A 19,579-nucleotide genomic window follows, 5' to 3' on the forward strand; every position below is an offset into this window, starting at 1 on the left:
AAGCAGGGGGCTGGGAGGGGCAGGAGGGGCAGGAGGGGAGGGGGGGGAGGGGGGACAGGGAGAACCAGGGACTGTTGGGAAGGTGGAGAACCAGGACACTTGAAGGATGGCACCCCATGGAAGGAAAGGTGAAGAACAGGGGCTGAGGAAAGGAGGGAATGGAAGGCCCCCATGAGCAAGGGGAATGCCAAAATGCTGGGCCTGTGGGGGGCCTGGGGCCAAGGGGCTCATGGGCAGAGGAAGGGGACAGGGGGGCACAGGAAGGGGGGGCAAATTACAGGGGGGGCCTCTGGGGGCTGTGGTGCCTGCTGGGGGCACAAACTGTGGTGCACAGGGCAGGGCAAGGTGGGGAGAAGGGAGAAGCCAGGGGGGAACCAGAGGCCCCCCAAGAGGGGAAGTTTGCCCCACCCCCAGGAGAAGAGGAAGCCAAAGAGAGGGCCCCAGAGGCAGAGGCCCCCAAGGAGGGGTGGAGAGAGGATGGAGGAGAGATGGGAAACCAAGGGAGGAGGGGAACAAAAAGGAAGGGAAAAGAGAGCCCCTGAAAGCTGGAAGAGGAAGAGAAAAAGGAGGAAGAGCTGGAGCCCAGAAAAGGAAGGCGAGCCAGCTGAGAGGCCTGCCTGGGGGAGGTGGGGGAGGGGTGGGTGGGGGGGGCAGCAGGGTGGGGGGTGGGCAGGGTTTTAAGGGTTGGGTTGGCCTGACTGGGCTGGTGGCTGGGGGCTGGTGCTGGAGCTGGCTGCAACCCTGCCTGGGCCACGCTGAAGCCCTGGGGCTTAGCAGAGAAGCAGGAGTCCAGTGAGTCTCTCTGAGGAGAGAGAGCCTGGCCTGAGAGCTTAGGGCTTAAGCCAAAGTACCTAAGACAAGGGGTGCTGGGGCTGGGCTGGGAGCTGGAGGAGGAGAGGAGCCCAGCCCAGGCTGCGCGGGGGCCCAGGGGGCAGCAGAGGGGGGGGGGGAGGAGGGCAAGGGGTAGGGGGAGCACGTAGCAGGGGTCACCCCCCCCTTGCCCTGTGTGAGTGTGATGAGATACTCAGTCTGCCCCAGGTGTGGGGGTAGAGACCATGACTGACAGTAGCCACTACTGAGGCAAGGGATGATAGCGTGTCCCCCTGGGGGGGGGGGACCAATTATAGATATAGGCACCGGGTCCGGGAGGGGGGGGGGCGCCAGGAGAGAGAACGGTCACCAGCCTGCCGAGGGCGCTCCAGGGCCGGACCGAGGGACAGTCCGGGACCGACCAGCAGGAGGCGCGGCAGGGGTGAGTACCGCCCTGTTACAGTACCCTTTCTGAAGAGCTTCTTGGACTCCTTTATCAGAAATAATTCTAGTCCATGCAATAAGAAAGGAGGAAAAATAATCCCCAAAAGGGAGTTTAGGAAAAATGTAGACATACATAAAGTTTAAGGGTGGGCTCGCTGTCAAACTGCCATTTGCCAGATGACATGTCAGATGAAGCAGCAACAAATGTGAGCTTTGACTTTTGATGCCTCCTTCTGTGCCTGGTAGAGAATGACTTGATATTGACCCTATGGTTCTGGGAGAAAACCAGCCTCTACTATCTGCAAAGTCAGATTTCCAACATGCGCTTGTCTGAGAAAGACCCAAGACACAGAGATTCCTCTGACAGGAAAGCCTTGAGTTGATTTTCAAAGTCCCAACATCATCTTTAGGTAAAGCCTGCACAGATCCAAGAGGCCATGGTCAGTCGCTCTCAACCTTTCTAGACTACTGTACTCCTTTCAGGAATCTGATTCGTCTTCCAAATCCCCATGTTTCACTTCACTTAAAAACTACTTGCTTACAAACTCAGACATAAAAATATAAAAGCGTCACAGCATAAAGCACACAGCACTGAAAAATTGCTTACTTTCTCATTTTTACTATATAATTATAAAAAAAATCAATTGGAATATAAATATTGTACTTACACTTCAGTGTATATAGAGCAGTATCAACAAGTCATCTGTATGAAATTTTAGTTTGTACTGACTTAACTAGTGCTTTTTATGTAGCCAGTTGTAAAACTAGGCAAATATCTAGATGAGCTGATGTACCCTCTGGAAGACCTCTGTGTACCCCTGGTTGAGAATCACTGGTCTAGGGTGCATGGACCTTTCAGTCACCATATACAGTAACTCCTCACTTAACGTTGTAGTTCTGTTCCTGAAAAATGCGACTTTAAGTGAAACGATGTTAAGTGAATCTAATTTCCCCATAAGAATTAATGTAAATGGGGGGGGGCGGTTAGGTTCCAGGGAAGTTTTTTTTTTTTTTTGCTAGACAAAAGGCATTATATACATTTTAAACAAGCAATTTAATATTACACTTGGGGGGGAGTAGTGTGCACGTGCGGTGTGTTTACAAAATACTGTACATATAGTACAGTACTATAGTTGGGAGGTGCCCCTGCCTTACCCTACACAGGCACAGCCCACTGGCACTGGAGATGAGGCAGGTTGAAGGTGCTGTAGGCTAGGAGAAGAATGTTGCACAGCAGTGGCAGCTTCCCCTACTCTGCAAGCATGGAGGAGCCTGAACATCAAGTCCTCGCTCCTCCCCCTCCCTCCTGCCCATGGCAATCAGCTGGCTGGCTGGAGTTTCGGGGGCAGGAGGGAGCGGGGAGGACCAAGGACTCGACGTGCAGGCTCCCCCTACCTCCCCTGCCTCCCAAAGGCTGCGATCCAGCTGACTGCCCTGGGCAGGAGGGGAGGGGAGCCTGCGCACTGAGTTCTCGCTCCTCCTCTCTCCTCAACACCGCAAGCCAGCTGATTGCCCCAGGCAGGAGGGAGGGGGGAGGAGTGAGGAATCGGCATGCAGGCTCCCCCTCCCTCCTGAACACCGCAAGCCAGCTGATTGCCCTGAGTGGGAGGGGTGGGGGAGAGAGGAGGAGCCTGCGCATCGAGTCCTCACTGATCCACAGGGTCTGCCGGTGGGCGGGAGGCGCTGTGGGAAAGTGAGGGCATAGGGAGGCTGCCAGCTGTGGAGAAATCAGGCAGCCAAACAATGTAAGAGTGGAGCATTGCACAACTTTAAATGAGCATGTTCCCTAATTGATCATCAACGTAACAATGAAACAACGTTAACCGAGATGACTTAAAGTGAGGAGTTACTGTATGCCCATACTTCACATGTATTTTCTCATTTGAGAAATTGAACTTGGGGTCCGCCATCATAGACCAGTTCTCAAATGAACTGGCATGACCAATTGGGCAAAACCAAATATTTCTTTTTTAAAAAAATCAGTAATTACAACTTGAGACCAAAATCTAATTTAGCCAAAGAAAGAAACGACTACAAGCGAAAGAGGAAGAGGAGACTGAGGGTTCCCAGTCTCTCTCAGCACTGCAGTCAAAGATATGGAATAGATTTGCTGCACGGTTCTTTATGCAACTCTCATATTCAAATGTTCAATTACATAAAGGAACACATACATGTTTCCAAGAGCCACTGCTTTCTAGAAGGTGCGCACGCACACACACACACCTAGCACAAATGAAGATCTGTACTGACATTTTTTTTTAAACCTCTGAAAACAAAACTTAGGAGACATATTTGGGAAATATACAAGAATTTTAATTTGCCAGTGAAAGACACAGAACAAACAAAATCAAATGAATGAAAAAAGGATAGATTTAAGGCCAAAAGGGAACCACCATGATCATCTGTTCTGAACTCCTATATAACACAGTCCATAAACATTTACTCAATAATTCCTTCAGTGAAAGGAAATCAAACTACTTATAAATATAAATGCATATGTTTATATTTAATTAGGACTATATTAAATTCAAAGAAAAAATAAAATTGCTTGAAGATTCTGAAATAAAACTAAACTGGTCTAAAATATTTGAGTAGTTAGTATTTCATAAATAACTATTTCAATATACTAGGGCTGTCAATTAATCGCAGTTAATTCACACGATTAACTCCAAAAAATTAATCGTGATTAAGTGCAGTTTTAATTGCACTGTTAAACAAAATGCCAGTTGAGATTTATTAAATATTGTGGATGTTTTTCTACATTTGCATATATACTGTATTCTGTGTTGTAATTGAAATCAGTGTATATTATTTTTTATTACAAATATTTGCACTATAAAAATGATAAATAAAACAAATAGTATTTTTCAATTTACCTCATACAAATAATGTAGTGCAATTTCTTTAACTTACAAATGTGGATTTTTTTTGTTATATAAACTGCCCTCAAAACCAAAACAATGTAAAACTTCAGAGCCTACAAGTCCACCCAGTCTACTTGTTGTTCAGCCAATCGCTAAGAGAAACAAGTTTGCTTACATTTACAGGAGATAATGCTGCCCACTTCTTATTTACAATGTCACCAGAAAGTGAGAACAGGCATTTTTGCATGGCACTTTTGTAGCTGGCATTGTAAGGTATTTACATGCTAGATATTCTAAACATTCGTATGCCCCTTCATGCTTCGGTCACCATTGCAGAGGACATTCTTCTGTGCTCGTTTAAAAAAAAAAAAGCAAACCGTTAATTAAATTTGTGACTGAACTCCTTAGGGGAAAATTGTATGTCCCCTGCTCTGTTTTACCCACATTCTGCCATATATTTCATGTTACAGCAGTCTCAGATGATGACCCAGCACATGTTGCTCATTTTCAGAACACACTCACTGCAGATTTCACAAAACGCAAAGGAGGTACCAATGTGAGACTTCTAAAGATAGCCACAGCAGTCAACCCAAGGTTTAAGAATCTGAAGTGCCTTCCGAAATTTGAGAGGGATGAGGTGTGGAGCATGCTTTCAGAAGTCTTAAAAGAGCAACACTCTGATGCAGAAACTACAGAACCCAAACCGCCACAAAAGAAAATCAAACTTCGGTTGGTGGCATCTGACACAGATAATGAAAATGAACATGTGTCGGTCTGCACTGCTTCGGATTGTTATCAAGCAGAACCCATCATCAGCATGGACGCATATCCCATGGAATGGTGGTTGAAGCATGAAGTGACAGATGAATCTTTAGCACATGTGGCACATAAATATCTTGTGACATCGGCTACAACAGTGCCATGAGAACACCTGTACTCACTTTCAGGTGACACTGTAAACAAGAAGTGGCCAGCATTATGTTCTGCATATGTAAACAAACTTGTTTATCTGAGCGTTTGGCTGAACAAGAAATAGGACTGAATGAACTTGCAGACTCTAAAATGTTACATTGTTTTATTTTTGAATGCAGTTTTCTTTGTACATAATTCTACATTTGTAAGTTCAACTTTCATAATAAAGAGATTGCACTACAGTACTTGTATCAGGTGAATTGAAAAATACTATTTCTTTTGTTTTTTTACAGTGCAAATACTTGTAATCAAAAATAAATATAAAGTGAGCAGTGTACAGTTTGTATTCTGTGTTGTAACTGAAATCAATATATTTGAAAATGTAGAAAACATCCAAAAATATTTAAATAAATGGTATTCTCTTATTGTTTAACAGCGTGATTAATCGTGATTAATTTTTTTAATCACTTAACAGCCCTATAATATACTTTTTCAGTTTCAAAAGACAGTCAGCATAAGTGTTAATAGTTGGCATCTTTATTGTCTAAAATATATTTAAAAAGCATCAACCTTTTCCACTATGATGAGGTCTCCAACTTGTATGTCTGAACTCTTAACTTGCACTTTACCTTAAAAAAAAGGAGAAGTTTAATCAACTTAAGAAAATATCAGCAAAATCACATGAACACAAATTGAACTTCAAGAGAATATTACTGTTTTGGGAAAACAATGTTATAAAGAACATAAAACTGATCTTTAAAGCTGTATTCAAAATTAAGTAGCTTTAAACTGTCAGACTGTCACCAAATTATTTATCCTAATAATATATTCAAAAATTCTTGTTGTATTTATCATACTAATATAACCAGGTGTTACAAGAATAAAAAGCTATGGAAGATGCTTGGGTATGATCTACTGCACTAACATTTGGACTGAAAAAGCACATGAAGTCTTTCAACTCATCTAGTACATACCACTTCTGATCCTGACCAAGTCAGAAGTCATTACTTGTATTGCTGCAGAGTGCCCTAACTGAAATGAGCTGCTTGTCAAAGGCCAGTTACAAGTGGGCAGCTTTATACAATCACTAAAGTCATTGTTGCAATTGGCTGTGACTGAGACTAATGCTGGCAGTCACTGTTGAGCAGACACACCAAGCTTTCAATGGTATAAACAATTAACTACTCTCTCATTTTGAAAGAAATACTTCTACGTCAGGAAGTTTGCAATGTAGCTCTCTATTTTATCTGTCTGAAGTTAGAAGACTTCACTCTCCAGAGCTGTCAGTCCAGTAACTGCTATGAATGCTAAATTTATATTTTAGAGAAGAAAAACTCAACATTTATGTAATAATTTAAATCTTTAGAGCACTTTACAAACATTAACTGATAAATCCTCACAACAACCCAGTAATGTAGGTAAGTTTCATTAGCAGCATTTGATGGGTGGAGAGAAAAGGCAGAGAGGTTAAGTGACTTGCCCAAGGCCACAAAATGAATCGGGTGGGCCTGAATTAAGAGTTTAGGAGTTCCTGTATCCCAGCCCTGTGCTCAAACCACCAGACAATGTTGTTTTTCCAAAAGACAAAAAACAACACACAGATGTCCCTGGAAAATAAAAAGACTAACACATCAAGTGTTTATATCCTCTTACAAGAAAGAATTTCAACAGATATCAAGTTTAGCAACCCCTAACTAAGCAGAGAATTTTTCATTTTATATATAATACACATAAATAAAAGCTCAAGAACTGAAATACACAGCTAGATAACTGAAAACTTCTGTTTTCCCCCTCAAATTTGACAGACTGAACTAGTATCATGTAGCTTACAATCAGTCACTGATAATTATCGCCCTTGCTCACATGTATTAAAAATAAAACCACCTTTTGGGGAATGAACACAAAGTGGAATTCTTGCACTATGTAACAAAAACTAGAAAAGTGTAATAAAACAAATGAATTTATTAAAACAGTACATTAGCAGTTTAAAATATTAACTAAGGAACAGAAATATTATGGAGAGTAGGTTATTAATGCAGGTTGTTTCATCTATCAGTGTGTAATTAAACAAAACAAAAATGGAAACCAAATTGCAATCCAGAGAGCCCAATTCTGCAAATCCTTATTTATCTGTGAAATCCCCTTCATGTGAATTCAATGTAATTGCTCATGTGAGTAAGTAAAGATTTGCAGGACTGATGTCAGCATTAAATACGTTTGAGCAATTTTTGAAAACAGGTATTTTTAACACTAAACGTATAAAATAGTAATGGCTTAAAATTTGGGTGTCAGTCTAATTAAAAATAAATGAGCACAGCTCACTGAGTTATCATCCTTGAAAACACTTTTTACAGCATCAGGATTTCTAAAAATATGGAAACATCTGAAAAGAGAATTAAGAATTTTGTTTGAACAGAGCATATCCCTCTTCAAGAATGCCAGTCTTCATTACTGACTGATAAGAATCTTTTACATATGTTTCCATTCCTGATTGCTATCAAACACTCCTTACCATTACTTTTTTTAAAATCCCATCTTCATGCCAACCCTTAGAACTCAACCACAGCCTCAACAGTTGAAGGGAAAAAAGTATCCCCTGACAGAGGCAGATGATTGAAATAATTAACGTTTCATGCCTGCAGTTTTTTTGAGGTGCCCAGCAGGAATTTCAAGACAAAATGAATGTTTTCTGCACAATAATTTTAGTCTGAATCAAGTCTACTAGCAGCACTAAGATCAATCACTAACAGAATATTTTGACTATGCATCAATATGGTAAAACCCTACTACTTTGCACTAGCCAGTCAAGACCCTTTACAGATTACTGAATTTTGACAATTATTAAGTAACATAATTAAAAGAATCAATGATGCGGACCATAACATGTACTTAACTAATTTATGCTGACAAGTTTCTAACACTATTAAAATGTCTCTCAGTAAATATGCAATTTTGTAAAAGTAATTAATTCTTAGTAATGTGACCTTAGAATCTTTGAGAGTGAAAATGACCACTTTGTGTGTGAAATATCAAAATTTGGGTCAGTGACATGCAGACTATTAATGAAAGCTAATTTAGTAATTGTTAAATAGATGTGTTCTCATCTATTGAAACATTCCAAAATATCCTTCAATTGTTTGTTCTATTTCGCATTAATGTATTTTTTTAAGTCATCTTAGGGCTCCCAAAACTTAACTAATAGAAATTTCTTTAATGTTCCCTTTATCCAGTCCTGGTCTTTATCTTGGCAAGTTTAGGTTCAGTAACATTAAGAGATATCTTAAGGAGCTGTACTTATTTTCAAGACTTTAAATTCATTTTCTATTTTTAGTCACAGCAAATCTTAGTTTAGTTGGTTCCCCCACTTTTTCCATCTACATTGCAGCCCTTTATTTTCTTCATATTTTACAACATATATATCCTAAAGTGTGTGAAAACTCCAGTTGTAATAACTAAATTACATACAATAAGTGACAGATATGGGAGTTGTAGCCTTAGACCTATGCCATATATTCTGTCACTTAAGGCCCAAAGCATCCAGGGACACCAATCATATTGCCACTAATAGCACTTTTATTCAGTTTAAGGCTTTGAATTTCCCCTCTGTGGCATTCCCTCAGCCCTCCCCCCACAACCACCGCCACCAAAAAATCATGTTCTGGTGCAGAGGTGGGCAAACTATGGCCCGCAGGCCACATCTGGCCTGCGGGACCGTCCTGCCCGGCCCCTGAGCAACTGGCCTGGGAAGCTAGTCCCCGGCCCCTCCCCTGCTGTCCCCCCGCCCCCGCTGCCTCAGCGCGCCATGCTGCCAGTGCTCTGGCCAACCGCTCCTGCCGGGCAGCGCAGCGGCGTGGCTGGCTCCAGCATGGTAAGGGGGTAGGGAGCAGTGCGCCCCATGGGGCAGTCAGGGGACAGGGAGCAGAAGGCGGTTGGATGGGGTGGAGGTTCTGGGGGGGCAGTCAGGAGATGGGGAATAGGGGCAGGGGTTAGATAGGCGTGGGAACCCCAGGGAGCCTTAGAATCTTGTCAGGGCAGGGGTGTGAACAGGGGTGAGGGCAATCAGGGAGCAGGGGGGGCTGGCTAGGGGGTGGGATCCCTGGGGGGTGGTTACGGGCGGGGGGGGGGTCCCAGGAGGGGACAAGGAGCAGGGGGGGTTGGATGGGTCGGGGGTTCTGAAGGGGGCCAGTCAGGGGGCAGGACGTGGGAGGGAGCGCATAGGGGGCGGGGGCCAGGCTGTTTGGGGAGGCACAGACTTCCCTATCAGGCCCTCCATACAGTTTTGCAACCCCAATGTGGCCATCGGGCCAAAAAGTTTGCCCACCTCTGTTGTAGTGGTAACTACATAAAGGATCAAAAGCCATTAAGTCTCACAAATAAGTAAAAGGAGAAGATGCAAAATCATCACAGTCTACGGGGTTATCTTAGGCAGGCAAGAAGCAACTAAGGATGGCTGTAGATTTGTAGGATAGAACTTTCATATCATTTCACGCAGTCCTAACAAATCCTGGAAACTTTACTGTTCATAATGAGTTACCTAGCCCCTTACTCCAAGTTTAAAGGTAATATTAACATAATAAGTCATTAATATTAAGCAGAAATCCATTTTGTGGAATATCTTATTTATCTCACTTTACATTGATTATACATTTATAATTTTATATTTCATGGTTATAGCTGAAACAAAGCATGCTTAAATTTCTGTCTGTAGAGGACAGATTATTATTTCTTCAAAATGAATTGAAAGACGAGTAGGACATAGCAATATCCTATTAAAAGACATCAGTAGAACATGGTTCAGTAATACAAAAAGTAGGTTAAAAACTTGAAACATCTACAAACAATACTTTCCTTAGTCTGTCAGAAGGAAGAGTCATTATATACCATTTCAGAGAACATTAAAATAATGCAATATTACATCTTAGTGAAGGCACATTTAGAGGAAAAAAAAACGTTATTCACTGCATAAATTATTTTTGCAAACTATTTTTCCCTCTAAAAGCATCTCACTAGCTAAAACATTCTTTACCATCTGTGTAATTACCAATAAAAAGTCCAAAGCTGTCAGAAGTGGCTGCGCATCTAGACTTTATAGTCCACCAAGGCGCAAGCCTTTCGCCTAAAGCGATATGCAGAATTGCACAGAACTAGAACACAGAAATAAGTGTCTACAGTAATTCATTACACTCAAGATAAAGACTTTTGAAGTGAATTGCAATGATTTGAAAAAACTAATAAATATCTCATATGTGCTTACAAGTATTTCCTACTAAAGACCCTAAAATTAAGGTAAACAAAATATGTACTTACTGTAACAGAAAGGACACCTTTTTATGGCACGCATTCTCTAATACATAAATATTATGCTGATAAAACAGTAACTTGTCTATGAAGATAGGATTTGACAATAATTTGACATGTGACTACATGATTTCTTATGCACTGTACTCTATCCCTTTCTGAGCTGGTCATAGCCTTTGCCTCTAACCACTAGTATAACTATGTGTAGAAAGAATAGTAAATATGGCAGGCGACCAGCTTGGCTTAACAGTGAAATTCTTGCTGATCTTAAACACAAAAAAGAAGCTTATAAGAAGTGGAAGATTGGACAAATGACGAGGGAGGAGTATAAAAATATTGCTCAGGCATGCAGGAGTGAAATCAGGAAAGCCAAATAACACTTGGAATTACAGCTAGCAGGAGATGTTAATAGTAACAAGAAGGGTTTCTTCCAGTATGTTAGCAACAAGAAGAAAGTCAAGGAAAGTGTGGGCCCCTTACTGAATGACGGAGGCAACTTAGTGACAGAGGATGTGGAAAAAGCCTTTTTTGCCTCTGTCTTCATGAACAAGGTCAGCTCCCAGGCAACTGCACTGGGCAGCACAGCATGGGGAGAAGGTGACCAGCCCTCTGTGGAGAAAGAAGTGGTTCACAACTATTTAGAAAAGCTGGACGAGCACAAATCCATGGGGTCAGATGCACTGCATCTGAGGGTGCTAAAGGAGTTGGTGGTGTGATTGCAGAGCCATTGGCCATTATCTCTGAAAACTCATGGTGATCAGGGGAGGTCCTGGATGACTGGAAAAAGGCTAATGTAGTGCCCATCTTTAAAAAAAGGGAAGGAGGCGGCGCTGGGGAACTACAGGCCAGTCAGCCTCACCTCAGTCCATGGAAAAATCAAGGAGCAGGACCTCAAGGAATCAATTCTGAAGCACTTAGAGGAGAGGAAAATGATCAGGAACAGTCAGCATGGATTCACCAAGGGCAAGTCATGCCTGACTAACCTAATTGCCTTCTATGATGAGATAACTGGCTCTGTGGATGAGGGGAAAGCAGTGGACATGTTATTCCTTGAATTTAGCAAAGCTTTTGATACGGTCTCCCACAGTACTCTTGCCATCAAGTTAAAGAAGTATGGCTGGATGAATGGACTATAAGGTGGATAGAAAGCTGGCTAGATCATTGAGCTCAATGGTTAGTGATCAATGGCTCCATGTCTAGTTGGCAGCTGGTATCAAGCAGAGTGCCCGAAGGGTCAGTCCTGGGGCCGGTTTTGTTCAATATCTTCATTAATGATCTGGAGGATGGCATGTACTGCACCCTCAGCAAGTTTGCAGATGACACTAAACTGGGAGAAGTGGTAGATACGCTGGAAGATAGGGACAGGATACAGAGGGACCTAGACAAATTAGAGGATTGGGCCAAAAGAAATCTGATGAGGTTCAACAAGGACAAGTGCAGAGTCCTGCACTTAGGACAGAAGAATCCCATGCATTGCTACAGACTAGGAACTGAATGGCTAAGAAGCAGTTCTACAGAAAAGGACCTAGGGGTTACAGTGGACGAGAAGCTGGATATGAGTCAACAGTGTGCCCTTGTTGCCAAGAAGGCTAACAACATTTTGGGATGTATAAGTACGGGCATTGCCAGAAGATCGAGGGACATGATCATTCCCTCTATTCAAAATTGGTGAGGCCTCATCTGGAGTACTGTGTCCAGTTTTAGGCCCCACACTACAAGAAGGATGTGGAAAAACTGGAAAGAGTCCAGCGGAGGGCAACAAAAATGATTAGGGGGCTGGAGCACATGACTTATGAGAAGAGGCTGAGGGAACTGGGATTGTTTAGTCTGCAGAAGAGAAGAATGGGGGGAGATTTGATAGCTGCTTTCAACTACCTGAAAGGGGGTTCCAAAGAGGATGGATCTAGACTGTTCTCAGTGGTACCAGATGACAGAATAAGGAGCAATGGTCTCAAGTTGCAGTGGGGGAGATTTAGGTTGGATATTAGGAAAAACTTTTTCACTTTTTCTGGTGGTGAAGCACTGGAATGGGTTACCTAGGGAGGTGGTTTTAGAGGTTTTTAAGATCAGCCCTGGCTGGGATGATTTAGTTGGGGATTGGTCCTGCTTTGAGCAGGGGGTTGGACTAGATGACCTCCTGAGGTCCCTTTCAACCCTGATATTCGATGATTCTATGGTTCTTGAATGGAAGGTGTTAAGTGCAGTGTTTGAAAATGTTACCAGACACCTACTAGCCTAAGAACTCAACCTACTAATCAGAGTATATGTGAAAAAAATGGGGAGATTGGAAAAAGGTTACAAGCAAGTACAATTCAAAGCCCATGGAGAGGATCCCTGTATTTCTACTAGTATGCTATCACTGGGACTTCCTTTCAGGCTCTATCTTTCATATGGAGCCTATGGTTAGTATGTGTAATCAATTTAGAGCTCCAGGGAGAAGGAGCTTCCTATATTTTCTTCCCAGTCTAATGCCTCTTTTCTGATGCAATGGGAGAATAGGTCCCGACTACACTTACTCACCCAGACTTCTGACTGCTACAAACAAGGAAGGAAAAAAAGACCCTGTTACTCTACCTACTCCAGCCTGATTTTAAGAGTCTTCCCCCACATAACTAACTCCAATGCTTGCCTCTGCTGCCATTCATAGCTTTCCTAAGCAGCAGGATGAAATTAATGTTATTCTTGACAATGTACACTGTGACCCAAGTGGTTCTGAATAGTAGAAATGAAGCTGAGTATCAACATCAGGGCTTTCTGTTTGCAGATTCAGGAAGATATCACTTGATCAATTCACATATGACAGTTCTGTTTAACCACAAAGACCAGATTTCTTTTTTAAGTTAAGAGTTTAAGTTCTATAGAAATGGAAGGCTTTTTCACTCACCCCAGCTAGTGGGTTTTCAAGTCACATAAGTGTGGGCCTATGCAAGTTATTATCAGTTAGAATTAAAAATTTCCACTGAGATGAAAAAACAATTTCTGAAGTTAACCACAGAGAAAAACAAAGCAGTGATGTACATCCACAGCACAATGATCATACAAGTCTGTTCAAGTTTTCTATTTTCTAGACAACAAAATAACTAGTAGCACTTTTAGGAAAGTGGAGAAAATTCCAGAATTATGTAGCCTAAAGCTACATAATAAAAAATACCAATTGAAATACATGTTCATAGAATCATAGAATATTAGGGTTGGAAGGGACCTCAGGAGGTCATCTAGTCCAAACCCCTGCTCAAAGCAGGACCAATTCCCAAACAGAATTTTACCCCAGTTCCCTAAATGGCCTTCTCAAGGATTGAACTCACAACCCTGGGTTTAGCAGACCAATGCTCAAACCACTGAGCTATCTCTCCCCCCCCAATGTTAACATTTCCTCTCTCTAAAAAAAGTAAACGTTACTACATAGATCTTAATTCTGAAGATTACAGTGTTAAAGAATGCCTCAATATGACAAAACATTCAGGCTCCGTAAGGAAACCTCAATATTTGTTAGATACCATGTTTATAGTACAGACAAATATAATTGCAATTTGGAACATGATTTCAAAAAGGTTGGAAAAATATGAAATTGTTCCCATTTTAAGCAACTGAATACATATAAAAACAGTCTGCAGAGAAACACGGGCTACAAGCAGTGACATTGCACCAGACAAGATGAAAAGCATGAACATCCTGGTTTACAGAAAGAGCATGTCCTGACAGAGAAGTAAAATAGAATATTTTGTGGCAAGACAGCTGTAAGGCAATAATGGTTGCTAAGGCTAACCTACACTAGAAGTGCTGCAGCTGCGCTGCTGTAGCACGTCTGGTGAAGACGCTCTATGCCGACGGGAGAGTTCTCCCATCAGCATAATAAAACCACTTCCATGAGAGGCGGTAGCTATGTCAGCGGGAGAAGCTCTCTCACTGACATAGTTTTATCCATACCGGCACTTAGGTCGGTGTAACTTAGTCGCTTAGGGAGGTGACTTATTCACACCCCTGAGCAACGTAAGTTACATTGACATAAATGGTAGTGCGTACAAGCTCTTAGAAAGTTAACCAAGCAGCCCGATATCTAGCTTAGGGAACCATAGAATTAATTGACCTACAAATCGCTACTTATTGCTGAAGGTGACTTTTCATTTAAAAAGGAATGAGCAAGATTATGTGTCAACCAGCAGTGAGTGGAGAAACAGGAGGATGGCTCCTGAGTCTGTCCAACTGAAGTGACACTGGCTTCAGGGACACGTATAAGGAAAATGTATCTGGGCTTACCTGATAATTACCCCCTTTTTAGCAGGAAGATAAAAAGAGACGCTTAACAATGGGGTTTAACCTCTTTGAAACATAATGAACCAAGGGCAGAACCAAGCCTGTCAGTCACTGGCAGGGTGGGAGTGACCTAGCCCTTGTTCCTTTTAACTAGACTACAACTATCAAAGTTTTCTATTATCTAAAACACAAAAATAACTAATAGCACTTCTAATCAATGGGGGAAAATTCCTGGCTATTGTAGCCCTGGCATTCTAAGCCTAATGAGTTATTTAGCACTTTCCAAAAAGTGATTATTCTGTCCATAGGCTCCCCACCAATTTTCCTCTGGAGTACTTCAATGACAACAGAAGATGTTTTGCTCTCATACTGCTATACAAGTATGGAGCTACATGTGCCAAGAAAAACAAACAAAACACATTACGTCCTATTACCTGGGATGAGAAGTAAAGGGTATCTAAGAGGTGTTGGATATAAATTATGCCTGCTAGGAGTATTTTCCATTGGGATGCACCCCAGCAATGAGAATCAAAACACAATACAAACTAGAAGTCTGAAGTACAAGAAGCCTTTCCAGGCTACTACAGCCCTGGCAGAAAACATGGAGATTACTTAAACATTTAACCCCAAGATTACTTCAAAGTTTGCCCTCAATAATGAGACTGCCATGGTGCCCAATTGGAATCCACTGGTGAGAATTACATTTCTATGGGAATGGTTGTGCCCTTTACCCAGGAAAACAGTACTGTATTTTCTTTCTGTAGGTTAACAAAGTCAAATTAGGAAATTTTATAGAATGTGTTAGCAAGTCTTCCAGACACTTGGCTTTTGCACGACTTTCCTATTTGGGCCTAATGGATCCTTGAGAGATTTAGCATGCATGGGGACACAGCATTCTCATTTGAATCTGGAAGGGAAGAAATTCATAGTAGTCTCTTCCTTTTCTTGACACTCATTTCCCCTTCTCCTGTTCTGCAAGATTGTCCAAGGGAAGAACTAATCCCACAACTCTGAGAATTCTCTCAAATCTACTACAGCAAAGAGTTTCACTTAAGCCTCTTCTTTCTGGACCATGGCTTCTGACTAAAACAGATGGCCATCCTCCAAGAAGGAGAACAGAAGTTTTCCAGATTTTCCTCCATTTTTTGATATTCCATGCTTCACAGCTTTAGGCTTCTAATACTAGAGAGTGGGGAGACAGCTTAGAAAGGAAAGTGGGGCCGTAAAACTCCTTAGAGAAGATGCAGTACAGAGAGGTTAAATGTGTTTTGTGCCTTTTCTAGCTGAATTATTATGCTTTGATTTTGGCAGCTATTCCAATTAAAGGGAAAGAGAGGAGGCATCTCAGAACACAAGGTCATAAGAATGGCACTAATGGGTCAGACCAATGGTACTTCCTTTTATTTTAAACCTGCTGCCTATTAATTTCAATGACCTCTTCTTCATTTGCTTTGTGAAGGGGTAAATATCACTTCCTTATTCACTTTCCCCACACCATTCATGACTGTACAGACCTCTATAAATATACCCCCCACTTAGTTGTCTCTCTTTTCTAAACTGAACAGTCCCAGTCTTTTTAATCTCTCACCAAATAGAAGCTATTCCATATCCCTAATTATTATTGTTGCCCTTTTCTGCACTTTTTCCAACTCTACATTTTTTGAGATGGGTGACAAGAACTGCATGCAGCATTCAAGGTGTGAGTGTACCATTGATTTATATATTATGACATTATGATATTTTCTGTCTTATCTATCCCTTTCCTAATGGTTCATAACATTGTTAGCCTTTTTGACTGCCACTACACATTGAACAGATTTTTGCAGAAAATTATCCATGGTGACTCCGAGATGTCTTTCTTGAACAGTGACAGCTAATTTAGAACTCATCATTTTGTATGTATAGTTGGGATTATGTTTTCTAATGTGCATTACTTTGTATTTATCAACACTGAATTTCATCTGCCAACATTCATCTGCCTTTATGCACTTCTCCACTGAACTGACTGCTCTGAGGCAAGACACCCCTGCGTCAGTCTAGCAAAAAGTGGCCTTGCGAGATACCTAGTTTTTTTAGCCTCAGAATATGGACCTACTGTTTCATCACAGAAAGTGTAGGGCTCCATCCACACATTCCATAATATGGGAAGAAGAAAGGCAGATTTTTCCTTTCTACTTTCTCTATTTTTGCCCATCAAGAGGTGTTGAAGGAGGAATAGTTGTTCCAGTGCCTAACTGAAAGAAAAGGTATGAAAAAAGCCCATAGACAAACCTGAAGCCTGGCTGCAAAGCTCTGAAAGGACTAGATCACTTTTACATGTGTGCGTTTCTGCTCTGCAGCAGAGACATCTGGAAAGCTTCGCTTAAGCTGAACAGGGTGAACAAAACTAATGGGATCTTCAGTGGCTGCGCCTCTCCCTGCCAGAGACTGACAGGTCTGGTCATTCCACTCTTAAGCCATGGCAGTCTGAAGACCTATTAAGAATCTGTAGCCCTTTCCATCTGGAAGACAAATTGCCTTTAGCAAGTGTCTTGGTAACAGACTAGGACAAGAAAATCAAAATTGTAGAAACCAGTTTAAGACATTCAAAAAACAAGCTAAGAAAGTAGACAGGAGACACCTGAGAAGATGAGTTTATGTGAAGGATATGGAAGACAAGGGCATATTTGGCTCACATATCTATGAAAATCCAAGAATCTACTGATATTTAATCTCCTGAAACAAAGGGAGTGACAGAGAAGACCAATCTTAAATAGCGCTTTTTATCACCTCCGGATTCTTATCTTTATAGTACAAATATATAACTAATCGCTAAGGCTGAAATACCTTTTTTCTGGAACAGGCAGCCTAGTATGTAGCAGTGAGTACCACTGACACTGAGAACTCTGATTCAAGACATTTTCTGATTAAAAACAAAAGCTTTAAAACGTCAGCAAGTCTTAATGGGAGACCAGTATCCTGTAAAGTTGACATTTCTTATCCTAATAACTATAGTCAGGTCATAAGTTGACATTCTTGGCTTTTTACTTGCCAGTTCACACTACCCAAGGGATAAGTCTTTACATAAATATCCCCATGTAAGTGCTGAAAACAAAGTGTTTGACTATGACAACACTGTATAGAGACAGGTTTAAAGAGGTGTTCATAGGTAATTCACCCTGCAGTAGCCTCTTTTTTTTTGGTACATGTACTCTAAACTCAAGGGTAAATTGCACAGCAATACTACACTATTGCAAAATAACTGGATCAGCTAAAAGTGATTTTAAGAAAGAGATAAATGACAGGGAAGGAAGGATCGTTAGGTCAGTGGAATGGATTCAGGATTCATCAACTCCCACTTTTCCTATGGACTTATGTGACCATGGGCAATCTGCTTAACCTCTCTTTACCTCAGTGTTCTCATCTTTGAAATGGGAGTGATAATACCTACCTCAAAGGGGAGAGCTGAAGTTTACATTTTCATAGAGCTCTTTGAAATTGTTGTATAGATGATGCTATATAAATGGAGCATATTTTTAAAGTGCAGTTCTACTCAAAAAAGTAACTGTAAAAATGTAATCCATTTCCTTGTTTTATTGGGTCTTCTGATCAGGTGTGCACAAGTAAAAAAAAAGATTTTATTTTCAAAATAAGCTTTGCAAATTTAACCTAAAATATGAAACTGAATTTCTTCATTCTCATAAATCATTGCTACTAATAAAAATTCTACAGGCCAAATCCTAAATTATACCTATGCTAATTATATTTACAGGTGTAAGTAGTTAATGTAATTGTTGATTTTCTCATTGTCCACAAAAATAAGCTTTTTTAATCCTGCTATGCTCTTCACCTCAGTTGTTGCTTATGGCAATGAATTCCACAGATTTTGTGGGGTTTTTTAAAGTATTTTCTTTTGCCAGTCTTAAATATGTTGTCTTTCAATATAATTGAATGTCCCCGCTATTACTGCTTTATTGGAGAGGGTAAAAAGGATTTACCTGATCTATTCTCTTATTTTATATACCTTTATCACGTGCCCCTGTATTATAGTCTTCTTTCTAATCTAAACTCCCCATAACTTTTCAATCTCATTTCACAAAGCAGTTTTTCCATGCCTCTAATCATTTTCTTAGCTCAGTAGTTGCACCATAGTTACGGTTGTGATACACAGTTCAGTTTTAACATGAGCTTTAAATCTTTATTTTGTAAATATCTAATTGAAATAAAAAACAAAACAGAAAAATAGTCACTAACCTATTCTGTAACTGTTTTTCTTCGAGATGTATTGCACATGTCCATTCCACTACAGGTTTGTGCACACCCAGTGCACTAGAAACAGAGACTTTTCTCTTAGCAGTACCTGTTGGGGCAGCACGTGCCCTTAGCACTCTCCTACTGTTGTTCAATGACATAAAGGACAGCGCTGCCCCCAATTCCCTTCTGTTCCTTCTCACCTGATAGAGATTCTGATATAAAGGAGAAGGAGCATGACACATGGAATGGGCATTGACAACACATCTAAAAGAACAGTTACAGAACAGGTTAATAACCATTTTTTCTTGCTTGAGGAATTGCATGTGTCCATTACACTTCAAGTGACTCACAAGCAATTCAATCTGGCAGAGGGTTTCAGAGTCCACCTGAACAATGACTGTAGAACTACTTGTCAAAATTTTGCAACTCCTCTGGATTGCTGAGATATCATGTTGCAGATTTACAAATATCCCTGAAAGATACCTCTGCCAGGAAAGCTGTGGAAGCTGCCTGGGTTCTTGTGGAGTTTGAAACCATCCTGCTTGGGGAAGGTACTTTTGCAATGTCACATCCCGGACATATGCAAAAAGAAATCCAGAATGAAATATTTTGCATAGAGACCAGAAGGCCTTTTATCCTGTCTGGAACTGAAATAAATAGCTGAGATGATCTAAATGATCCTGTTCTACCCAAGTAAAAAGCCAGTGCTCTTCTGACATCAAGATCTGAAGTCTTTCTTCATCTGTATGAGAACTGGGTTTAAG

General features: G+C 41.2%; 1 protein-coding gene across 6 annotated transcripts in view; it reads right to left on the reverse strand.

Moving 5' to 3' along the window:
* The window catches only part of ATP9B (ATPase phospholipid transporting 9B (putative)), a 301,811-nt gene that overhangs the window by 223,364 nt on the left and 58,868 nt on the right, over positions 1 to 19,579 (reverse strand). For all 6 annotated transcript variants that reach the window (XM_039523932.1, XM_039523933.1, XM_039523931.1 and 3 more), the window contains one exon: positions 5,601 to 5,659. In XM_039523932.1, coding sequence (XP_039379866.1) covers positions 5,601 to 5,659 — 59 coding nt within the window. The remainder of the gene's footprint in view (positions 1 to 5,600; positions 5,660 to 19,579) is intronic.

The sequence above is a fragment of the Mauremys reevesii genome, linkage group 2 (assembly GCF_016161935.1).
Source record: "Mauremys reevesii isolate NIE-2019 linkage group 2, ASM1616193v1, whole genome shotgun sequence".
NCBI classification, from domain to species: Eukaryota; Metazoa; Chordata; order Testudines; family Geoemydidae; genus Mauremys; species Mauremys reevesii.